Below are 21675 nucleotides of genomic sequence, written 5' to 3' on the forward strand. Positions count from 1 at the left end.
TTATTTAAGTAGAGCACTGCTTCTCATCTTCTTTTGGTTTCCTTCTGAAAAATATGAAGCTAAATATTGTTTTGTTAACTTAATTTTTATATTATGTACTCTACTGCTTACAGCAAGGGTAGTTTTTGTTCAGCACTGCTTCCCTGATGTATCCAGATCTCAATGGATTTAAAATCTGTGCTGTGCACTGTTAATAATTCATGTTTCCTAATGTTACTTTGTTAGGATTAGTGAAGTATCCAGTTTAGACTCAGTGGCCTTGCCTTGTCACATCACCTTTGCCAATTTTTATAACAAAATTTATTTTTCTTTTTTTAATAGCCTTTAGCCATTAATGAAGCTTATGGAAAAATACTTTCTTATAATGTATCATATTCGTCAGATGAGGAAACAAAATCCCTTTCTGAGATTCCTGATACTCAACACAAGGCAGAATTACGACTTGATAAAAATGATTACATCATCAGTGTGGTGGCAAAAAATTCTGCCGGCTCATCACCACCTTCTAAAATAGCTAGTATGGAAATTCCCAATGGTGAGTACTTAAGGTAGAAGTAGTATATAAGGACAGGAAACCAAGGTGAAACATTTTAACGGTGTTGCTTGCTCTCATAATGTCAGCTTTCTTCTCATACCCTCTGCTGCTGCTAATGAGTAAGGAGGAACAGGCAGATTACTGTCAAATATTCGTGGAGAGGCAGTAGCCTTCAGTATTGACTGGAAGCATCTGCACTGATGGATAAAACCCAATTACTTTAACACATAATGTTGTAGAGTTATGGCGGTAGATACTACTCTTAGGAAGAAATATTTTAACAGTTTATTCAGAACTGCTTTCACACATCTTCCCAAGACCATGACAGTTGACACATCAGCTAGGCTATTTTTAAACAGTTAGGAAGAAATACTCATTTTAAATGACAGCTTCATTGATAAGACAGTTCTTTATTAATAGGAATCCTTTACTGATAAGAAATTCTTCTTAAAGTCTAAATTTCATCTTCAGTATAAGCTTTAGAAAAGAATTTTGATGTAATTTTAAAATTCCTCAGTGCCCCCTTTAAATTTGATGAGTTACAGTGACTGTCAGTTTTCATTCCAATCCCAGAGAAAGGCAATGCCAAAGAATGCTCAAACTACTGCACAATTGCAGTCATCTCACACACTAGCAAAGTAATGCTCAAACTTCTCCAAGCCAGGCTTCAACAGTATGTGAACCATAAGTTTCCAGATGTTCAAGCTGGATTTAGAAAAGGCAGAGGAACCAGAGATCAAATTGCCAACATGCCCTGGGTCATTGAAAAAGCAAGAGAGTTCCAGAAAAACATCTACTTCTGCTTTATTGACTATGCCAAAGCCTTTGACTGTGTGGATCACAACAAACTGGAGAATTCTTCAAGAGATAGGAACACCAGACCACCTGACCTGCCTCCTGAGAAATCTGTATGCAGGTCAAGAAGCAACAGTTGGAACTGGACATGGAATAACAGACTGGTTCCAGATTGGGAAAGGAGTACATCAAGGCTATATATTGTCACCCTGCTTATTTAACTTATATGCAGAGTACATCATGAGAAATGCTGGGCTGGATGAAGCACAAGCTGGAATCAAGATTGCCAGGAGAAATATCAATAACTTCAGATATGCAGATAACACCACCCTTATGACAGAAAGCAAAAAAGAACTAAAGAGCCTCTTGATGCGAGTGAAAGAGGAGAGTTTAAAAGCTGGCTTAAAACTCAACATTCAGAAAACTAAGATAATGGCTTCTGGTTCCATCACTTCATGGCAGATGGAGAAACAGTGGAAACAGTGGCAGACTTTATTTTTGGGGGCTCCACAATCACTGCAGATGGTGACTGCAGCCATGAAATTAAAAGATGCTTGCTCCTTGGAAGAAAAACTATGACCAACCTAGACAGCATATTAAAAAACAAAGACATTACTTTGCCAACAAAGGTCTGTCTAGTCAAGGCTATGGTTTTTCCAGTAATCATGTATGGATGTGAGAGTTGGACTATAAAGAAAGCTAAGCACCGAAGAATTGATGCTTTTGAACTGTGGTGTTGAAGAAGACTCTTGAGAGTCCCTTGGACAGCAAGGAGATCCAACCAGTCCATCCTAAAGGAAATCAGTCCTGAATATTCATTGGAAGGACTGATGCTGAAGCTGAAACTCCAATACTTTGGCTACCTGATGTGAAGAACTGACTCATTTGAAAAGACCCTGATGCTGGAAACGATTGAAGGCGGGAGAAGGGGATGACAGAAGATGAGATGGTTGGATGGCATCACACACTGACTCAATGGACATGAGTTTGAGTAAACTCGGAGTTGGTGATGGACCTGGAAGCCTGGTGTGCTGCAGTCCATGGGGTCAAGAGAGTCGGACATGACTGAGCGACTGAACAGCGACTGTTCATTCTTCCTCAGCTGCCTTGACAACTCAAGTTCTCAGTGGTCACTCCTGCCCCCTCGCCCAGTTAGCTCCTCTTCTGAGTCATTCCCTGATCCCCCCAACTTGCTATCCCACCCTAGTATGGGGTCACCTTTCTATGATCACCCACTCCTGAAGGAAGAAAAACTGGTCCAGTTTGGGTCCTCAGTACCTTTTCAGTTCTTGTTTGAGGGCACTGGGCAGTGTCTGACTGCTTGATACATAACTGTTTCTTTGTTCCACTCAGTTGTGGACACTTAGGAGGAAGAAATAGGGACACACGGTATGTTTCAAGACACACAGCAGCAGCCAGAGCCCAGATGGCAGTGCATGAGAGAGAGGAGAGGTCTGCAGGCAGTGCTGTGGAGGCAAAAACAAGACAAGGGAAAGACGTATGAACACCCGTGGCAAGATAAGCTGCCGGTTTAGGTTAGGTATTTCATGGCTCTCAGAATAACAGGCAATACCTATGTTATCTTTTAATTCAGAAGCTATATTCCTGCCATTTCTGTGTGTCTCTCAGTTCAGTTCAGTTCAGTCGCTCAGTCGTGTCCAACTCTTTGCGACCCCATGAATCGCAGCACGCCAGGCCTCCCTGTCCATCACCAACTCCCGGAGTTCACCCAAACTCATGTCCATTGAGTTGGTGATGCCATCCAGCCATCTCATCCTCTGTCGTCCCCTTCTTCTCCTGCCCCCAATCCCTCCCAGCATCACAGTCTTCCAATGAGTCAACTCTTCGCATGAGGTGTATCTCTCAGGAGGTAGTAATTTATCGAACTAACAATGGTCTGGCCATCAGCTTTCAGACAGTTACTGCAACTCAGAACAAATCATGGTTCCTTGAGGATTTCCCCAGTTGGAGGCCTTACTGCCTCAACACAGGCTGACAGTGTGGATTTTTAGTCACATTGAGCCAAGAAGCTGTTGTATCCAGAATCTTCTGTATTCCAAGCCGAATTGTTGTCTTGTATCCAGTAGCAGTTGCTTATGAATGCAAATTTTGTTCAAAAAAAACGTTTCCATGGCTTTTTACTGAGCCCTTAAATATGCATCAGTTAGAGAAATTACTTCTTTGCCCTGTTTCTCTGGAAAATGTCCCTCTTGGCCACGCTGTTCTAACCCACACTAATTACTTACTCCCAACCTTGGGCCTCCCCTATCGCTGAGGCTGAGATCTGGCAGGTGGTGAAATCAAACCTCACCATGGCCCCCAGCGCCCTCTGTCAGCTTCTGCACCTCACGCATCCGTACTGCTCTCTGCCCACACTGGCCATCCCATCCCATAGCTTTCGTCCCTGTCCTGTCTCCAGAATCCCTTCCACCCACCCATGGGACAGCAGTCTCCCTTGAAGGGAAGCGAGGGGCTGGCACACCCATTCATTCACTCACTGCGTGGGGTTGTGCTCCTGCTTGGCGTGGTCTGTGCCGAGTGGAGCTGCAGGCACAGGCCCCTGTCTGCACTCGTGGAGCTCACATCATAGTGGATGATGAGAGAGGAGATTCTGGCCACCCATGCCTGCTCTTCTCCGGCGTCCCATCCCTGTGCTGCTGTGCCGTGATCCTCCATTGCTCATTCCTTCTGCCCCATTCATCATGGCTCTTGAGCTTCATGTCTCTGCCCAGCTATGTCACTACCTGATCCTTGGTTCTTTTTTGTTTTGTTTTTTTCCCAGCTGCAGAGTTGATCTGTATGACCAAGTAATTGCCATAGAGCAGCATTTCTAAACTTGGCTAAAGGTTTATCTAGTTTAGCACCATTTTGCAGTGTATCGTACAATGAAATGATTTGTATAACTGGCTCATTTTCATGAGGTTTACCTTAAAACATTATTTTTAACACTAGTAAAAATCCTTCTTTCTTGAAGATGATCTCAAAATAGAGCAGGCTCTTGGAATGGGAAATAGGATCCTCCTCACTTGGAATTACGACCCCAACATGACCTGCGACTATGTAATTAAGTGGTGTAACTCATCTCAGTCTGGACCCTGCCTCATGGACTGGAAAAAAGTCCCTCCAAACAGCACTGAAACTGTAATAGAATCTGGTAGGTGTCTCTCAGAGTTCTTTAAAGATATTTTTTAAATTTACTTTTTATTGGGGTGACATTGGTTTATAATAACATCATGCAAGTTTCATGTGTACGCCATTATGTTTCTCTTTCCGTTACACTACAGCGGCTAACCACGAAAAAAACCCTTTTATTTAAGAGCAGCACATGGAGTGACTGGTTGCAGTACAGTGACTGTTCCCCCTCACCACCGGGCTGGACATGGATTGGTTTAACTTTTTTGGAAAGCAGTTTGTGGCAGTATGTGTGTGAAACAGTTCATAGACTTTGATCTCGTCGTTACTTGCCTAGGAATGTATTCTAAGGAAGAAAATCCAAGAGCAGCACAGATGTACATCTAAGAATGTTCAGCACTGCATTGTTTATAATTATAATGACCTCATTTGCCATCTTTTTGCCCATGTTTGCCCACAAGCCAGGTTACTGAGCACAAAGGACTTGCACCCAATACCACTTCCCCTGATGGAGGTCAGGGGTGCAGTGAGGGGCAGGGGGCTGCTCAGGAGCTGCAAGCCTAAGATGATGCAGCCAAGAAGGGTGTGCGGTTACCTGCAGGCTGAGCCAGCCTTGTGTTTGGGAACTCTAGCCTCTCTGCACTGTCACTGTTCCTTCTGAGTCCCTGGCATGAGTGAGTGTGCCTCTACCTGTGAGAACTGTGGAACCTCTTGGCAGTGAAGCTTCTGACGTCACCACCCCCCACCCCGGGCCCGTTCTCCCTCACGTGTGAGTGAAGTTCAGGAGAGCAAGCAGCTGCTGAGCCTTCTCTCCCAGGAATCACGCTCTGCTCATTTACTTTGTTCACTGTCAGATGGTCAGGGTGAGCCCCATGCATTGGATTCCTACATGGAGCTTCAGGGTTTTTTTTCCAGTTCTACTTGGAATACAGCCAGATTCTTTCATGTGCATAATTGGCCAAGGCCTCGATGGTTGCCTTTCTTTTTCCTTGCCGAGTACGTCATCCCTTACCAGCAAAGTATAGCCCAACCTTACACAGCCGTAGTGTGCTCTGTATAAATTATGACCCCTCTTCCCTCCTTTCTCACTTTGGCCTTGAGAATGATCAGAATGGACTGGGGCAGGGTGGAATGATGCGGAGAGGTGAGAAATGTGTCTTTAGCTGGAATATCTGGGGTATAAGATGAGGTTGAAACCTGTAGGGTGAGAAGGAGGACCTTCGATGCAGAGGCCCCGCATAGCATCTTATTATTAGCCCTTCACATCTGTCCTGCCAGCTGCTTCAGGCCAGGGGTCCTGTTACATCCATCCCGCTTTGCATTGTATTGAGGAGACATTTGAAAGTGATTAACTTGGATCGAAGTTAAAATGCTTTTCTTTTATGTCTTGTGGAGTTAATAGCACGAAATGCTGATGCTGTAAAGAGGAATAGACTCTCAAGTCCCATTTCCTTTAACCCTGAGGTGTCGTGTAGAGTGGAAATTTTAGTGTCTGCTTCTTGGAACAAGGGAAGAGCAATGGGTTCTTCCAACCCACAAATAACCCTAGTTAGGGAAGGGCTTTTCAGAGGTGTGATACAGACCTGGGACTGTTTCAGAAACTGACCCAGGACCAAATCTAGGAAGAAGTTGTCATTGCTTAATTTGAAGGAACAAAATGAAAACCTTGATTACTATTTTTTTCCCCTTCAAGATGATGTCATGTTATAATACTAAATTTTTCATTGCAACAGATGTGAATTTAATTTTTGTCAAGTCAGTTTTCACTCTGAATGTTTACTAGTTTTGGAAACGCAAATATATTTTCTGTAACCTTTGTAAAATTAGCTTTGGGAATTTCAAAGTGAGTTATTTTCAGTTTGAAATTTCTAAAATAGATATTCGTAGTCATATGTACTTAGGAAAGCTTACTGATTGTGTTCATCCTGTAGATCAGTTTCGACCAGGTGTAAGATATAATTTTTCGGTGTATGGGTGCAGAAATCAAGGATATCAGTTATTACGTTCTGTAATTGGATATGTAGAAGAATTGGGTAAGTTAAATGGGTAAGTTTTCTTAGAGTTGAAGATAACATGAGAAATTATAAGTAGACATCAATTTTAAGATTGAATTCTAAAAATAGATTGAATTGAGATGTGTATTAGTTCAAGGAAGAAAAATAAGTTAGATGATAACTGTAAAATTATTGATAATTACTTATCCTTACTTCATTTGATGTCAGAAAGACTTACTATATGCTTTTACAAATTTTAAAAACTGTTTATTTAAGACTATCACTAAAAAGGGGAAATAGAAATAGTCTATTGGAGTAGCTGCCTAAAGATTTTGCATAGGTTTTGCAAACCCCCCCAGATATGTTTTATACCTGAAAGTTGTAAGTTCTACCTTTGTATATTCATAGTAAAAGTGCTATGATAATATATGTGAAAGTTTATGATTAAATAAAGAATAATGTTCTAGTTCCAGGCTCAGATATTTTTGAGGCTAGAAATCTCATTAAACCTTAATGTCTTGCTCTGTATTAGTAAAGTCTCCTTTAAGTGTGGGCTTCTTTTCTTTTACAGCTCCAGCTGTTGCTCCAAATTTTACTGTTGAGGATACATCTGCAGATTCTATATTAGTGAAATGGGAAGAAATTCCTGTGGAAGAGCTTAGAGGATTTTTAAGAGGATATTTATTTTACTTTGAAAAAGGAGAGAGAGACACATCTAAGATAATGGGTTTGGAACCAGGTGAGTAAATTACTAGAATAAGTATATACTGTTTCTTAGAAGTTCTATATTAATTACAAAAAATGGAGAAAAAGAAGAAAAAAAAGGCAAAAGAAAATGCTACTGAATAGTTTCAACTGGTCTCGAAACTCTGAACAATAAGGAAGTGAAAATGAAGTCATTTGATGAATATGAGATTTTTCAAGATTTTAGTATGTGATAAATGGCATGTGGTCTTTAAGAAATCATTTAAATCATGTATTCTGAGGCCTTTGATTGTGATCCCCACAGGACTGAGAACATCTCTACTAATCCTGCATGATTCATAACAAAGCATCTTATGAAGGTTACCTTAAGAAAAAAAAGTCTTCCTGCATTTATGCTGATGGAGGCGAAAACTCAGGAACCTAAAGAATGGCTTCAGAGCCTCCTTTTATTTGACAAAGAGCTATCCCCACAGTTAGACAAGGCCTTAATGAACTGGGAAACTTAATTGGCTTGATAGAGCATGTGTGTGTCCGTTATATCTTAAAAACTTAGAGTCAGTCTTGACAATTGGTAAGTGTATGCACAGAGGAGACCTTTGAGAATCCTCAAATTTACAAATACAGAAATGTTTATGCAGACTTTTGGCTTTAAACCCTCAATGACATTTCTGTTCAAAGTCAGATGCTTCTTATTTATGACTGAATAACACAAGCATGTATCATCTCTTCAATTTGAGAGCTTTTGTTTTCCTTAATGACCTTTTCTTGGAAAGAAACTGTTTTAACTATTTAATGACTGTCTGACAAGTAGAGAACAAACAATGCCACAGGGCATGCTGCCCACCTGGGCATTAGTTTAGTCACCTCTGGAGAACAGCTGCATAACCTTGTGCCTCCCCCAAATCACGGAGTTCTGCATTTCCTAAACCTTCAGAGTTGAGGCAAACCCTAACTATCAGATGCTGCAAATATCCAGAAAAAAAAAAGTGCTCAGTCATGTCCAACTCTTTGCGACCCCATGGACTGTAGCCCACTAGGCTCCTCTGTCCATGGGATTCTCCAGGCAAGAACACTGGAGTGGGTTGGCATTCCCTTCTCCAGGGGATCTTCCCAACCCAGGGATTGAACCCGGGTCTCCTGCATTGCAGGTGATTCTTTACCATCTGAGCCACCAGGGAAGCCCAGACATTACACCAGAGTCTGGTGTAATTTCCCTCAGGAGCTCAGAAATTTTACACTTGAACCCAAGGTTCTCAGAAATTTTGCACTTGAATCAGTTAAAATTATAGCATGTAGACTTCTAGAGTGGATTGGTCCCTAAAATTAGAGTAAAACAGAGGGAAAAAAAAAAAACCATAAAGCCAATAAAGACAGAGAACCAGAGAGGCAAAAAAGAGGATATAGAAACATTAGAACATGGAAGTGGGCTGAGTGAACTAGAGGAGTGGATGGTGGGACAGTCTAGGTGGACAGTCGGGTGGGCATCAGTTAGAAGTAGTTTGGTTTATCCTGAAGGGCCAGCAGCAGAGGCCAATGGTTAGGATGAATCTGGGCTGAACAGCGGGAGTTGACTGAAGGCGTGTAAGCATCAGTTAGAACCCCCAGGTCCTACAGAGTGTCACGTAGCTCCCATGAGTGCCCTCTCCCCTGAATGAGAACAGATTTATTCCGAACCAGAGAGCCTCCAGGCAGGGGAGACCACAACAGACAGTGTGACCTTCCTTCTTCCTCCTTTCCACAAGGTTAATATATCTTCAGCTAGGCATGTTTCCCAGACAAGAGGTGAGAGGATTAAATGGTTCCTGAGAAAAAAACATAAAACATGCTGAGATTCAGGGGGTTACCCCAATGAAAAGCCAGGAACCCAGCTGGTCATTTCCTATCAGTAACAGACATGAAGCCCACCCACCAATAAACCCCACCTGTGTTCACCAGGCTTCCAGTGAGCCTTTTAGTGGCTCACTCTGAAAAATGAGGAATAGCCAGGGATAACCAGATGATTGAGAAAGCTTCTAACCTGCAAGACAGACACCAGGAGAAATCAGAGGAAACAAATGTTATGTGGGAAAGCAGAGAAATAAAAAAACAAAACTATTCTTGGATAATGGAGGTACTATTGAAAAGACATGATGTTATAAAAAGGAACAAACAGAAGATGGTTATGAATTCCTCAGAATTAAAACTGTGATCGAGGAAATTTTTAAGGAAGTAAATAGAAGTGGAAATATTAAAGGGAAAATGGGGAAATTCTTCTGAAAATGAGACAGAGGCAAAAGAGACTTGGAGGTAAAAGAAAGTTGCAGCTTGAGTCAAAGACCTGCCCTGTCCTCCTTTATAAGAGTTCTGTTAGAAGAGTGGAATGGAGGGAAGGAAATTTCCAAAGAAATAGCCCAAGAAAATTTCCCAAAATCAAAAGACCTCAGTGTATGCAGTAAAAGGTGCCATTAAATACACCAGTAAAATAGAGAAATAGGTCTATGCTGAATATGTCATGGTGAATTTTCAGAGCACCTAATATATAAAGAAGAAGTCCTAGAAACAAAAGCAGTTACGGTGCCCGGATCAGGAATAAGAATGGCAGTTCTCAACAGCATACCAGATACTAGAAGATACTACGGCTAAAATACTGAGTAAAAAATTGTTTTCAACCTAAAATAATACTGTAGTCAAGCCAATTTATCTACAGATACGGTAGTATCTGTACTACTTGTGTGAGAATAGAAGACATTTTTAGACAGGTGAGGCTGCACATATTACTTCCCCCAGCTATCCCTTCTCCAAAAGCTACTAGAAGAGTGGGCCTCAACACAAGGAAATAAGTGGGGCAGGGAGTCCCGGGACAAGGGCCCCTGGAAGGCTTTCAGTCCAGAGAAGACGCCCTGGGAAGCAACCTGACGAAAACCGGACGGGGGCTGGGGAAGCACAGCACTGGGACTTGGTTGTGTTGGATCACATGGAAAATTGTGTTGAATATTCATTGAAGGATGTGTGAAGAATTAGTAACTGGTACATCAGACAAATAAGGAAGAAAGGCAGTTAAAACAACAGAAAAATAAGAAAGGAAACATGATCATATCTAGCAATACTTCATGTTTATATAATCATGATAATATAAACACTGAATTTACCAAATTTTTTTATGTTTTTTCTGCCAGTAATGTGGGGTTGAGGGGAGAAGGGGTAGTGGTTGTGTGTTAGAGCTAACATCTAAAATTTAAAAGTCAAGCACTACCAATTTAGGTTTCCCTGGTGGCTCAGTCAGTAAAGAAGATGCCTGCAATGCAGGAGACTGCCTTGCAGTACAGTAGACCCAGGTTCAATCCCTGGGTCAGAAAGATTCCCTGGAGAAGGAAATGGCAACCCACTCCAGTGTTCTTGCCTGGGAAATCCCAGAGACAGAGAGTTTCATGGGCTATAGTCCATGGGATTGCAAGAGTCAGACATGAGGTAGTGACTAAACCACCACCAATCTAAGTTTATTTCAAAAATGGAAGTGAATACCCACAGAAACTGATAACTTGATTTTGAAGTGATTGGTTGGGAGGAGGGAGATGCAGGCAGGAAACTGCTGCTTTTTATTAGCCATATAGTGTAATTTAGTTTTTAAGCTATTGAACTGCACTATTTTGGTTAAAATTTTAAAAAACAATAGTTTAAACAATTCTCATTTCCTTTTAAAACAGTTCCAAGGCGTCCTCACTGGTGTCTTACTTGAGACCTTGGTTTCCTGAGTAATTTGGAGTGATCTCCATTGATTCGTGCTCGCGCTCCCTTGAGTTTCTCACTTCACTCACAGACAGATGGTCAGCTCAAGCGACAGCGTCCCTGCCCCCATGGGTTTGGGTTGCAGTGGGTTTTCATGCTCTTAGTAACAGAAAGAAAAGAGACTTTTATTGATTTCCTGCTGTATACCAGGCATTATTCTAGAGAACGTGCATGGAAATTTCTGAGAGCTTGGAAACAGCTCTGAGAGCTGAGTCATGATATGGGATTTCACAGTTAGAGAAACTTAGGTTCAGAGTGGTTCAAATAATAGATCCAGATAACCCAGCTACTAACTGGTGGAGGCGGAAGTGAACATGGTGCTGACTGGCACTACAGGCCTTGGCCCTGGAGGCGACTAGCATTCAGACTCACTTAAAAATGATATGTGACAGGTTTGAATAACCAGGTCTTTAAAAATAGTATAGAGATCAGTAATAATCTTCTTCACTTGAAAAACAGGTCGTTTTGACACAAAGGTTAAGAATATTACTGACATATCCCAGAAGACACTGAGGATTGCTGATCTTCAAGGTAAAACAAGTTACCACCTGGTCTTGCGAGCCTACACAGGTGGAGGAATGGGCCCAGAGAGGAGCATGTTTGTGGTGACAAAGGAAAACTGTGAGTTAAATGTTGTGATTGAGTTGCTGTCCATACTCAAATGCATTGGGTTTCTAGTGATTTTTGTTTATATAGAAAACCCCCCTTCTTTAAATTTCACATTTTGTTATACTTTTAAAGTAGGTGGAGGGCAGTGTTGAAAGGCCTGAAATGACTTCATATTTATTCTTACCAGTTATCTGAACCTATTGTCTAATGCATACTTGAGAAATTAAGGGATTGAGGATATATTTGAAGTTTAGAGTTCTAAATTCCTGTTGAACTTACGGTCAACTGGTTTAAAATTTTTTGCCCGATACATTCTGAGATTTTTAACATATCCAGGGAAGAATGTAAGAAACAGCCTTAACAAAGTGTAAAGCACAACACTTACAAATTTGAGATGGAAAGTAGAGGAGATGGACTTGATTAGTTGGTCAACAGCAAAGAACTTTCATTGATCACAGGCTTGTTCTCTAGCCCTGGCTTGAAGGTCATACATGCCTTTAAATAAAGGAGGGCCATGTGGAGATAGCTCTCACCTGGGGCTGATTTTGCCTCCTAGGGACACGTGGCATTGCGTGGTGCCGTTTCTATTGTGCTACTGGTATCTGGTGGTTAGAGGCTGAAGGTGCTGTTGATCTTCTTCCAGTACATGGAACGGCCTCTTCCCCACCAGCACATGTCAAAGAAATATCTACCCTGAAATGTTAGGAGTGCCAAAGTAGGGAAACCCTGCTCTAAAGAACTTATGTGTTAGTATAAAAATCATTACAGTACTTTTTAAGGTTATGTTTTAATAATTTTTCAGTTTCTCTGGAGCAGTTAGGGTTTTTTATTCAAATAATCTACTGACTTAAATGTCTTATGATATGAATTTATTGAGTTCATATATTAAAATGATGATTTTAACATCTGCAATGTTCTCTTTTCAGCTGAGGGTTTGATTATTGCCATTCTCATCCCAGTGGCAGTGGCTGTCATTATTGGAGTGGTAACAAGTATCCTTTGCTATCGGAAACGAGAATGGTAATGATTTACTCTCGCTGTTTTGTTCTTAAGGGCATGATTGATTAGTTCATGTGTTGAGAGTCTGACACAACTTGCGACTGAACAAAATAACAAGTCCACCTTTTTGGTGGAAACTAGGTAATAAATATTTATATTGGTCAGAATTAATGTTGGAGATAGTATTAGACAAGAACATGGCATATTATTTACAGGTTTATAAACTTAACAAAGGAAAAGTGTAAATTTTCCCTACTATGAACAGGGAGGTCTGGCAGGCTGCAGTCCATGAGGTCACAGAAAGTTAGACATGACTGAGCATGCACAAAAGCATATTTACTAATTAGAGTAGTAGCCATTGTACTAAAAAAAATATTTAAAGGCATAAATACGTCAGTAGCTATATGCAGGGTTGAATGTAGTTTAAGGATTCAGCTCTCACTTGTCCTGGTGATCTATTTAGAGAGTCTGGTCATTTATTTAACAAATGTGAATGGCCCTCCCGTGTGAAGGGAGGTACAGTGGTAGACTAAATAAGTATGATCTTTTGTGTTTAGTTTTTACTTAAGATTGATAGCCTTCCTTTTTCTGATAGTGCAGGAAAAGTCTGTTTTGAGTAGTGGAGGACTGAAAATGCAAATATGTTCTCAAGCAGTTAGTGGTACTGCGTCCAGTCTGCAGGTCATATGAGTGATGCCCATATCTTTTGACTGGATAGCACAGTCAGCATCTTAACTCTTTCCTTTCCGTTTTCATAAGATACACAAGATATTATAGTTCTAGAAATAGAAGCACTGTTTGTAGTTTTCAGATAGGAACCTCTGAATGCATTGTATGAAAGCTCTAGCGACCGATCACGCTGAAAATGATTTTCCCTTTTTATCTCAGGTGTTCATTAGCATATTCATATGAAACATCAAAATAAACCTGGTACCTTACTAACTCGTTGTCTAACTGATAATCCTATAGTTATTAAATGTATTTAATCATCTTTATTTAAAGGATTAAAGAAACCTTCTATCCTGATATTCCAAATCCAGAAAATTGTAAAGCTCTACAGTTTCAAAAGAGTGTCTGTGAGGTAATCCTTTATTTTCTTACATTTACCTTTGAAGTACTGACTTCCTTTTTTTAGTCTTTTGTGAGTGTCATGCACAGTAAAATGTACTAAGAAAATAGCAGTGCTTGAGCATCTGCTGAACTTGTAAAATTATTAATTTTAAATTGTTTGTGCATGCTCTTTTTTCTTTTCACTGCTATTAAGAGCAAGGAAAATACTGATATGTAGAAAAAAGTAGCTTTGCTCTAGTATGAGCTAAAGAATAGTAGAGATGCAATTTTATACGCATCTGCAAAAAATATATAAAATAATGCTTCTTTTTGTAGGTGGAGCATCGCAGCAGCTTTTCATGGTATCCCTAATCCCTGTTTTAAAATTTATTTCTAGGGAAACAGTGCTCTTAAAACATTGGAAATGAATCCTTGTACCCCAAATAATGTCGAGGTTCTGGAAACTCGGTCAGTGGCTCTCAAAATGGAAGATACAGAGATAATTTCCCCGGTGGCTGAGCGTCCAGAAGATCGCTCTGCCGCAGAACCGGAGAACCACGTGGTTGTGTCCTATTGCCCACCCGTCATCGAGGAAGAGCTAGCGAACCCGGGAGCAGAAGGCGGCGGGGCCTCACAAGTCATCTACATTGACGTCCAGTCCATGTACCAGCCTCAGGCGAAACCAGAGGGGGAGCTGGACGGTGACCCTGTAGGGGTAGCAGGCTATAAGCCGCAGATGCGCCTCCCCATTACTTCCACTGTAGACGATCTGGATGCAGATGATGACTTAGATAAAACTGCAGGTTACAGACCTCAGGCAAACGTAAACACTTGGAACTTGGTATCTCCAGACTCACCTCGGTCCACAGACAGCAACAGTGAGATTGTGTCTTTTGGAAGTCCATGCTCCATTAACTCCCGACAATTTTTGATTCCGCCTAAAGATGAAGATTCTCCTAAATCAAGTGGAGGCGGATGGTCCTTTACAAACTTTTTTCAGAACAAACCGAATGATTAAGTGTCCCCCGTCACTTCAGTCCACCATCTCAATAAGCCCCCATTGCTGGAGCTGCCACATCAACACAAGGCACCTTGGAGGGATCCTGTGAAGTGTTGCTAGTGGGGTGGACTTCACTCTCACAAGTTACACTAAAAAGTGTTAATGTGCTTTTCATGCAGTCTCAAAGCCAAAGTACAGTAACTCAGAAATTGGATCCACACAACTCACAATTTGGAGCTATTTGGGATTCGAGCCAAAGAATTCTCACATTACTCTGCCTTCAAGAAGCTTTTCAAGAACAAGCAGTGCCAGGCCCATTTGTGCAAAACAAACCCTGCAGCAGCTATATTCTGTTCTGTTGTTCATCTGGTTTTCTCACACTTATAATTTATGGAATTGCACGCAGATTTGCAGGCAGGGGGGTAAAATGTCAAAGTAACAGGTGACGTTACTTGCCTGACATTTGCTCCATTCCAGATGAAAACCAAGCACAGATTTGGAAACTTTTGACATTATTCTTTATCCACAGCATTTAAGAAAATTAATATAATTTTTAATGTAGCAGCAGCTATTTAGTGTTTTGTTTGATAAAGTATGCTGATTTCTGTGCCTACTGTATAATGGTTATCAAACAGTTTTCTCAGGGGTACAAACTTGGAAAACGAGCGTGAAACTGACCAGCCCAAATCAGAATCATGTCTCCTTGCTTTGGTAGGCGTTTTACGTTGTTCCATTATTTTTTAGTGTTTGTGCTAGCTTCCCTTATTAGGTTGCCCTAATATTTAAAAGTAAATTTCTAAGACTGTAGATTTTAAGTTTTTTTTTAATTGTGTTTTTTTATGACAGTGTCAGTTTTATAAATATATGAGCAAATTCAATATTATTCATAAACACAGGATTCCAGTGACTTACTATTTGAGACGACTACTAAGCAATATCTGGCAGCATCAGCTGTCTGTATAGGTGGGATTGGCCTCAGTTCCTCCTGAGAAGACCACGCTTTGAGCCCTGGTTGCCCGGGCAGCGTGAGCATCTGTGACACCTGCTAACAGGTGTTCTTTCTCATCACACATCTTAGCAGTTCCTTCCTCTTCATCAGTCCAAGCTAGTTGTTTCCGTCCTCAAACTTTTCAATATAAAACTAAAAAAGATAATGCTTCCTAACAGGGACAGCTGCTCAAGGGCTCTTTCATAGAGAATGTTATTACAGCGGATTTGAATCCATGGGCGTACCTGTATTAAAGGTGCTCTGGGAGATGTCCAGAGTGGGGTCCTCACAGCATTCTCTGTCCACCCCTGATCTACACACATGATGTCTGCAATGAGTGTGGTTCTTGGAGAAGCAGATTGAAGAGCTAAAAACTGTATCTTATATTTTCCCTGCCCTCAGGTTGTCTGTGTATTTTATCTTTTGAGAGTTAAGGCCAGAGTACTTGAAAATTTGGAAGATCTGAAGAAGTCACGATAAGCCCCTTTTTATTTATCATTTGAGATTCTGTAGTGTATGTGCACATAATGGATCAGGTTTTTTTTTTCATTTCTAGCCCATGATGTATCATTATAAAAACCATGTTGTAGAAAAAAGCTTCAACAAGGGACAAAAATCTATTTAGGTAGTACTCTGCTTTATGAATCCTGATTTTAATTGCTAGGATTCAATTAAATCCCAGAGCTTCCTGGTAGATGAACATGTGGAGTGAAATACAATTAATTATGTATACACATAGTACAGTAAAACCACATAATAGCTCATAGATATTTTCAACAATGAAAGTTGTATCAAACCAGAGCCACCTCTAAACAGTTTGCTCTGTCCTGTTATTTCTCCTGTTGGGCTCCTTCCCTTTGCTTCCACCCCAGACACTGAGCCCTGGGGCTGCCTTCCCTCCCCGCAGAAGCTTGTTACCACACCCTTCTTTCCCCCAATTCATGCCTCTTTTCCCGTCAAAACTCACCAGTCCTATACCTCATCTCTTTAGGATAAGTGTTTAGGCCTCTAAAGTGTCCCTTTAGGCCAAGGTAGAAGTTTATTGATCTTCACTCCACTAACCTGAGATAATGGAAAAAGGCCGGAAGAGATTGTTTTGATTTCCATTATATGTGTCGTAGCTCCTACCATCTACCTACATAGCGACTCGTTTGTTCGGCTCATGGTGCATTTCACCGGGGCTCTCAAGTCCTCTCACTCCGTCCAAGGCTTCATAGCTTGTTCTGTATGAAGATTCAGAGTGCAGCTCACCTCTCCCCTGCCCCTGGGGATCCACACACAGGATTGCTGGGTTAATGAGCAGCAGAATGTCTCTCTGTTAAGTCTGGGCAGGCTCCTTATTACTTGTGACGGGCTTAGAAGAGTGTGGCTTAGGTCTGAGGTCAGAACAGATTTCTCTATATTTCCCCTGTTGAAGACTGCCAGACCTCAGCTGCAGGTGGGAAGTGATTACCACCCAGCCTCTGGGCACCTGGGGACAGGGAGAGGGGAAGAAGACACCCTCTGTCCCATATCCGGTTGTCTGTGTCACTGCAGACCCTGGTGAATGCTCAGTGCCAGGACCCTGCACGTGGGTGAGAGCTGGTCTAATAGGGCCTTGCTCTGTGCAGTCAGATTAGCTCCTCTTCTGAGGGAGGGCTTCCTGCCAGCCCTTCCTGATTGGGAGAATGATTGGGAAACCCACCTTTCCTGCCAAAGTTTCCAGTTAAAGCCCAGTCATTGGTTAGAAAATTCTAAATGTCTGAAATATATCCCAGTATGTCTTGATTAGTGCCATTAAAGGATACATTTTCACATCTCTTCCAAGCCAGCAAACCAAACTTCCCTTGTGAGGAATGGAGATTCTGATGGTCATTGTGACTACATTTCTCTTATGAGTGGCCATCTGAAATAATATTTAACATAAAAATAATCTTGGAAGACTTAGCCAGGCTTTTGACACTAGATAGGCCTTATAAACTGCGTATTGCATGGACTAGCATCCATATACAATTGAAGTCTTCAGTGTGCTAAACCTGTAGGAGCCTGGGTTTGACATTGTGGCCCAAGTATCTGGATAGTTGGGTATTTATGTGCTTCAGTGATAGAGGTGCTCCATCCCTGCAGTTTACACAGAGTGGCAGCCATTCCCAGAAAAATTTACAGGCAGGAGTTTCAGCCTCATTTTCCATACCAGCATTGCTTTCACGGTTCATGGATCTGAAGGATTGCATTGAGAACATCTAGTCCTGTTGCACTCTCAGAAACTGTGGGAAAAGTCACATTCTTAAACCTTCATGCAGCTTGTATTCTTGTTGGAAATTAGTCCTGTAATTTGTTAGTTGTCTTCATACTGGCCATATTTAAAGAACATCACAGTCATTTTTTGTACTTGAATAATTAGATGTAGGTTAGTGAAGGAGACATGTGAATGTTTTCTTCCAAAAGGAATTTGGAATCAGTTTTAACGATAGTTTGAAATAAAAGTGCTCCCTAACCTGTAATGCAGAAAATATTATCTCAAATTTTTCTACTGCTCAGGCACATAAGCTGATAAAACTTTTTTTTTTTCTGTTGAAGGTAATTTTTACTGTTTTCTGTTCTGAACCATGTTAAAATTTGTATATCTTTTATAACATAGATTTCCCCCCTTATTTTGAAAGTATAAAATTGGGCATCTCAGAAGTCAAAGGTGGGATCATTAGTTAATCACTAAGACTAGGCACATAATGGAAATTCAGTCAGGTTTTTTATTGACTGAGTCCCATCCCGGAATGTGTTGATTCAGCAGAGTTCTCCTGCAGGATGGTGCATGCCAAGATCTAGCTTGTATAGATCTGAGACCACTGGCTCACAGACTCAGATCTACTGTAGAAGTGACTCCACAGGTTGAGTGAAAACTTGGGTCTTACACAGATATCTTATTCTAATCTAATTTTAAATATTCATAATAACTTTTATATGATGGGTTTACAATGTGGGACAATGTTTGTACCAACCAATTAAGTTGGTTCTAGCAAATCAACACATTGATGTGTGAGTTTTACTGATTAGAATGAGCATTCATTCTCCTGATAAACTCTTAAAAGCTTTTATTTTAAACTGATACTTCCTGCTAAAACAAAGTTTCGTGGTACCATGGCCATTTTATTTTTTATATCCAGAAGAAAATCTTTGACAAAAGAAAATGATCTGTGGCTAAACTTACTGGCAATGTAGCTTTTAGACATGACCTTAGAATATCATTGGAAATGACTTGTTTTGAATTTGGTCTATTTATACCTCTGTGGATTATGTGCCAAGGCTATTAATATTTAAACCTCTTATTCAATTAGGTGGTGAGATTTTTATTCCTTTTCAGTTAGTACTTTTTGTCTTTTAACTATTACATGATCATACTCATGCTGATTTTAACAGAGATGAACTATCTTTAATGCTGATAATAGATTAAAGAACAACATTCTGTTAATTGAGATGTCAGACTTTGTTGTATATGGTAAAGTTTCATGGGATGTGATTTGAATATATCCAAATCCTTATAATTATGATACTGGATTATGATGGAATTCTATTATTTTTAATCATGAATAGCATTTCTTTCTCCCTACATTAAGAATGTTAATATTTTGGATTATAAATCATGTTATCAAGAGAATTTACACATGTGAGACAAATTCTAACTGTGGGACATTTTTATGAAAATGTAGTGTTTTTAGAGAGAAACCCTCTGAATGTTTTTTTAATGTGCAAGTGCCTAGTTGAAGAAATACAGAAACAATAAATTTGAAAGCTTTTAAATAAGTAAATTGTAACTGATTGAATATTAAACAAATACAAAAAGTAATAAATATTACTTTTTGGTTGCTGTAACTAAATACCCAAAAACCTAAAAGATGCGTTGGGGAAAAAATGAATGCTTAAGTGATAAGGAATTAATTTTTATTACATTTATTAATGCATATATAGTCTAAAATTGCCTTTGCAGTAGCCAATCAGAACTTTAAAACAAAAAATTTTCTAACAATATAGACCTTACACTGCGCAGAATCCAAAAATAATTTGTAAACCTGATTGAATTTCTTTATACATTTAAAATGTACTTCCCTTTAGAATTATCCCATTTTAAATAGGTAGCTTTCAGTTTCTGAACTTACTATTTTTTCCTAAGCATTCTAGTGGTATAAAAGATCAAAAGATTTCTAGGTGGTAAAGCAATTTTATTTACGAAACATGGACAAGTTAACTGTTAGGTTTAACCTTAGCATTAGTATTTTTGTAGTTGATTATAGAAAACAATACTGAATAATTCTCATAAAATTTTTTTTTCAAATCTCCCCAGTTTGATTTTCAGTACTTTTCCCCATTATTTATGATATATCCTTCAATTCCAATTATTCCCTCCAGCATAATGTTTCAGAAAAATGACTGTTATGAATAAAACACACAAAAAAGAAACCCTCTTCCACTCATGGTTGTGGAAGGGTAGATATTCCTGGGATTGGGATTTATCCAATTATTTCCTCCAAAAGGGACAAGGCCTTTTTTTTACATTTCAATTCAGAATTGCTTGAAAAAAATTTGGCCTGGATAGAGAGACATCCTCAGTTTGAGATAGAAAGTGAAGTCGCACAGTCGTGTCTGACTCTTTGTGACCCCATGGACTACCAGGGGGTCTACCAGGCTACCAGGCTCCTCCGTCCATGGGATTCTCCAGGCAAAAATACTGGAGTGGGTTGCCATCTCCTTCTCCAGGGGATCTTCCCGACCCAGGGATCGAACCGAGGTCTCCCACATTGCAGGCAGACGCTATAACGTCTGAGCCACCAGGCTTGAGGTGGTGCCACCTTAAAGTATGTCCAAAGGTAGAGTCGTTTTAAAGCGCTCAGCTTTGCTCATAGAAGTGTGTTCCCTTTCCTTCTCTTTTGTCAGCCAGCTACAAGTCAGAGGTCCTTACAATGCTAGACAGTCACCATTTTTTACTTTAAAAATTGCATTACAGTGAATTACTGTTTACAAAATACACATACTGTGAACAGATATAAGTTTTTGTCTTTTATAAGGTTGTTTGTAGAATGAGTGTTTTTTTTTAAAGAGGATGTTATATGTTAAATATTTTCAGTTTTTTATAAATACTAGTTAACTGTTTACTAATTTTTGTTTGGTCAGGTGTGTGCCAATGTAGCTGAAAGATAGGGAGAAACTGCAAATCCAAAACTAATTTCTTGAAATGTACCACTACAGACTTTTTTCTTTTTAATCCTGAATGATCAGTTGTGATGTTCTGCACCTTAAAATTGCTCTTAATCATGTCCGGAAACATTTAAATACACACATGCAGGAAGCAAACTGTATAGATCGCAGTATATTTGTGTGTTGCAGTCTGGTTCACAGAATTTCAGGTTTAACAGGGAATAAAATAACTCCACGTACAGAGATAACAACTGAAGTATTTTCTGCCTTAATGAAAATTTGGAAATTATGTTGCTGTTAAAAGGAAGAATTTGGACATTTTATATCATTGTATAATTTCAGAATGTAGTGTCCATATCTTTTGGGAAACATGGTCATAGCAAGAACATAGAATTATAAGTAACCTATTACTAAGACACTTAAATATAAAACTAGTATGCTTGGCTGTTAACTCTAAAGATGTTACTTATGTCTGTTTTTAAAACATGCATGTATTTAACAATTTTATCATAGTATTGTCATGGAAAAAATAAATATATTTTCTTACACTGACAGATTTGGGCATTATTTAGGATGAGGGGATGGTTTCCTCCTATTTTAAGCACTTGGGAGAAGTGGTTTCTGCTTTGTTGTTAACACTTTTGGTTCTGTCTCAAAAATTACAGTGGCTGTGAAGCAATCGCACAGGGCTATGACTAAATTTTTAATATTTTAATATATTGCTATGTCATTGATAAAACCTTCCATATATTCCACTACATCTACCTTCTATTTACCAAAGAAGTTAACTATAAAAACAAGTAGTGGGGAACCAGCATTTTAAAACAAATAATAAATACCGGTCCTTAAAGTATGGCTTTTCATTTATTTCCTCTGAGGATAACCTAAACATTTCTAGAGATTCTAAAAATATATCAAAATTTTATTGTCAAGT

The 21675-nt window shown here is 39.8% G+C and overlaps 1 protein-coding gene across 11 annotated transcripts in view; it reads left to right on the forward strand.

Moving 5' to 3' along the window:
- Nucleotides 1-21293, forward strand: part of LIFR (LIF receptor subunit alpha) — a 125053-nt gene extending 103760 nt beyond the window's left edge. For all 11 annotated transcript variants that reach the window (XM_055554996.1, XM_055554992.1, XM_055554989.1 and 8 more), the window contains 8 exons: nucleotides 322-535; nucleotides 4305-4484; nucleotides 6394-6495; nucleotides 7028-7195; nucleotides 11386-11547; nucleotides 12462-12555; nucleotides 13537-13615; nucleotides 13982-21293. In XM_055554996.1, the coding sequence (XP_055410971.1) occupies nucleotides 322-535; nucleotides 4305-4484; nucleotides 6394-6495; nucleotides 7028-7195; nucleotides 11386-11547; nucleotides 12462-12555; nucleotides 13537-13615; nucleotides 13982-14602 (1620 nt within the window). In that variant the 3' untranslated portion in view covers nucleotides 14603-21293. The remainder of the gene's footprint in view (nucleotides 1-321; nucleotides 536-4304; nucleotides 4485-6393; nucleotides 6496-7027; nucleotides 7196-11385; nucleotides 11548-12461; nucleotides 12556-13536; nucleotides 13616-13981) is intronic.
- The last annotated feature ends 382 nt before the right edge of the window (nucleotides 21294-21675 follow it).

Source organism: Bubalus kerabau, chromosome 18, assembly GCF_029407905.1.
Source record: "Bubalus kerabau isolate K-KA32 ecotype Philippines breed swamp buffalo chromosome 18, PCC_UOA_SB_1v2, whole genome shotgun sequence".
In the NCBI taxonomy this organism is placed as follows: Eukaryota; Metazoa; Chordata; class Mammalia; order Artiodactyla; family Bovidae; genus Bubalus; species Bubalus kerabau.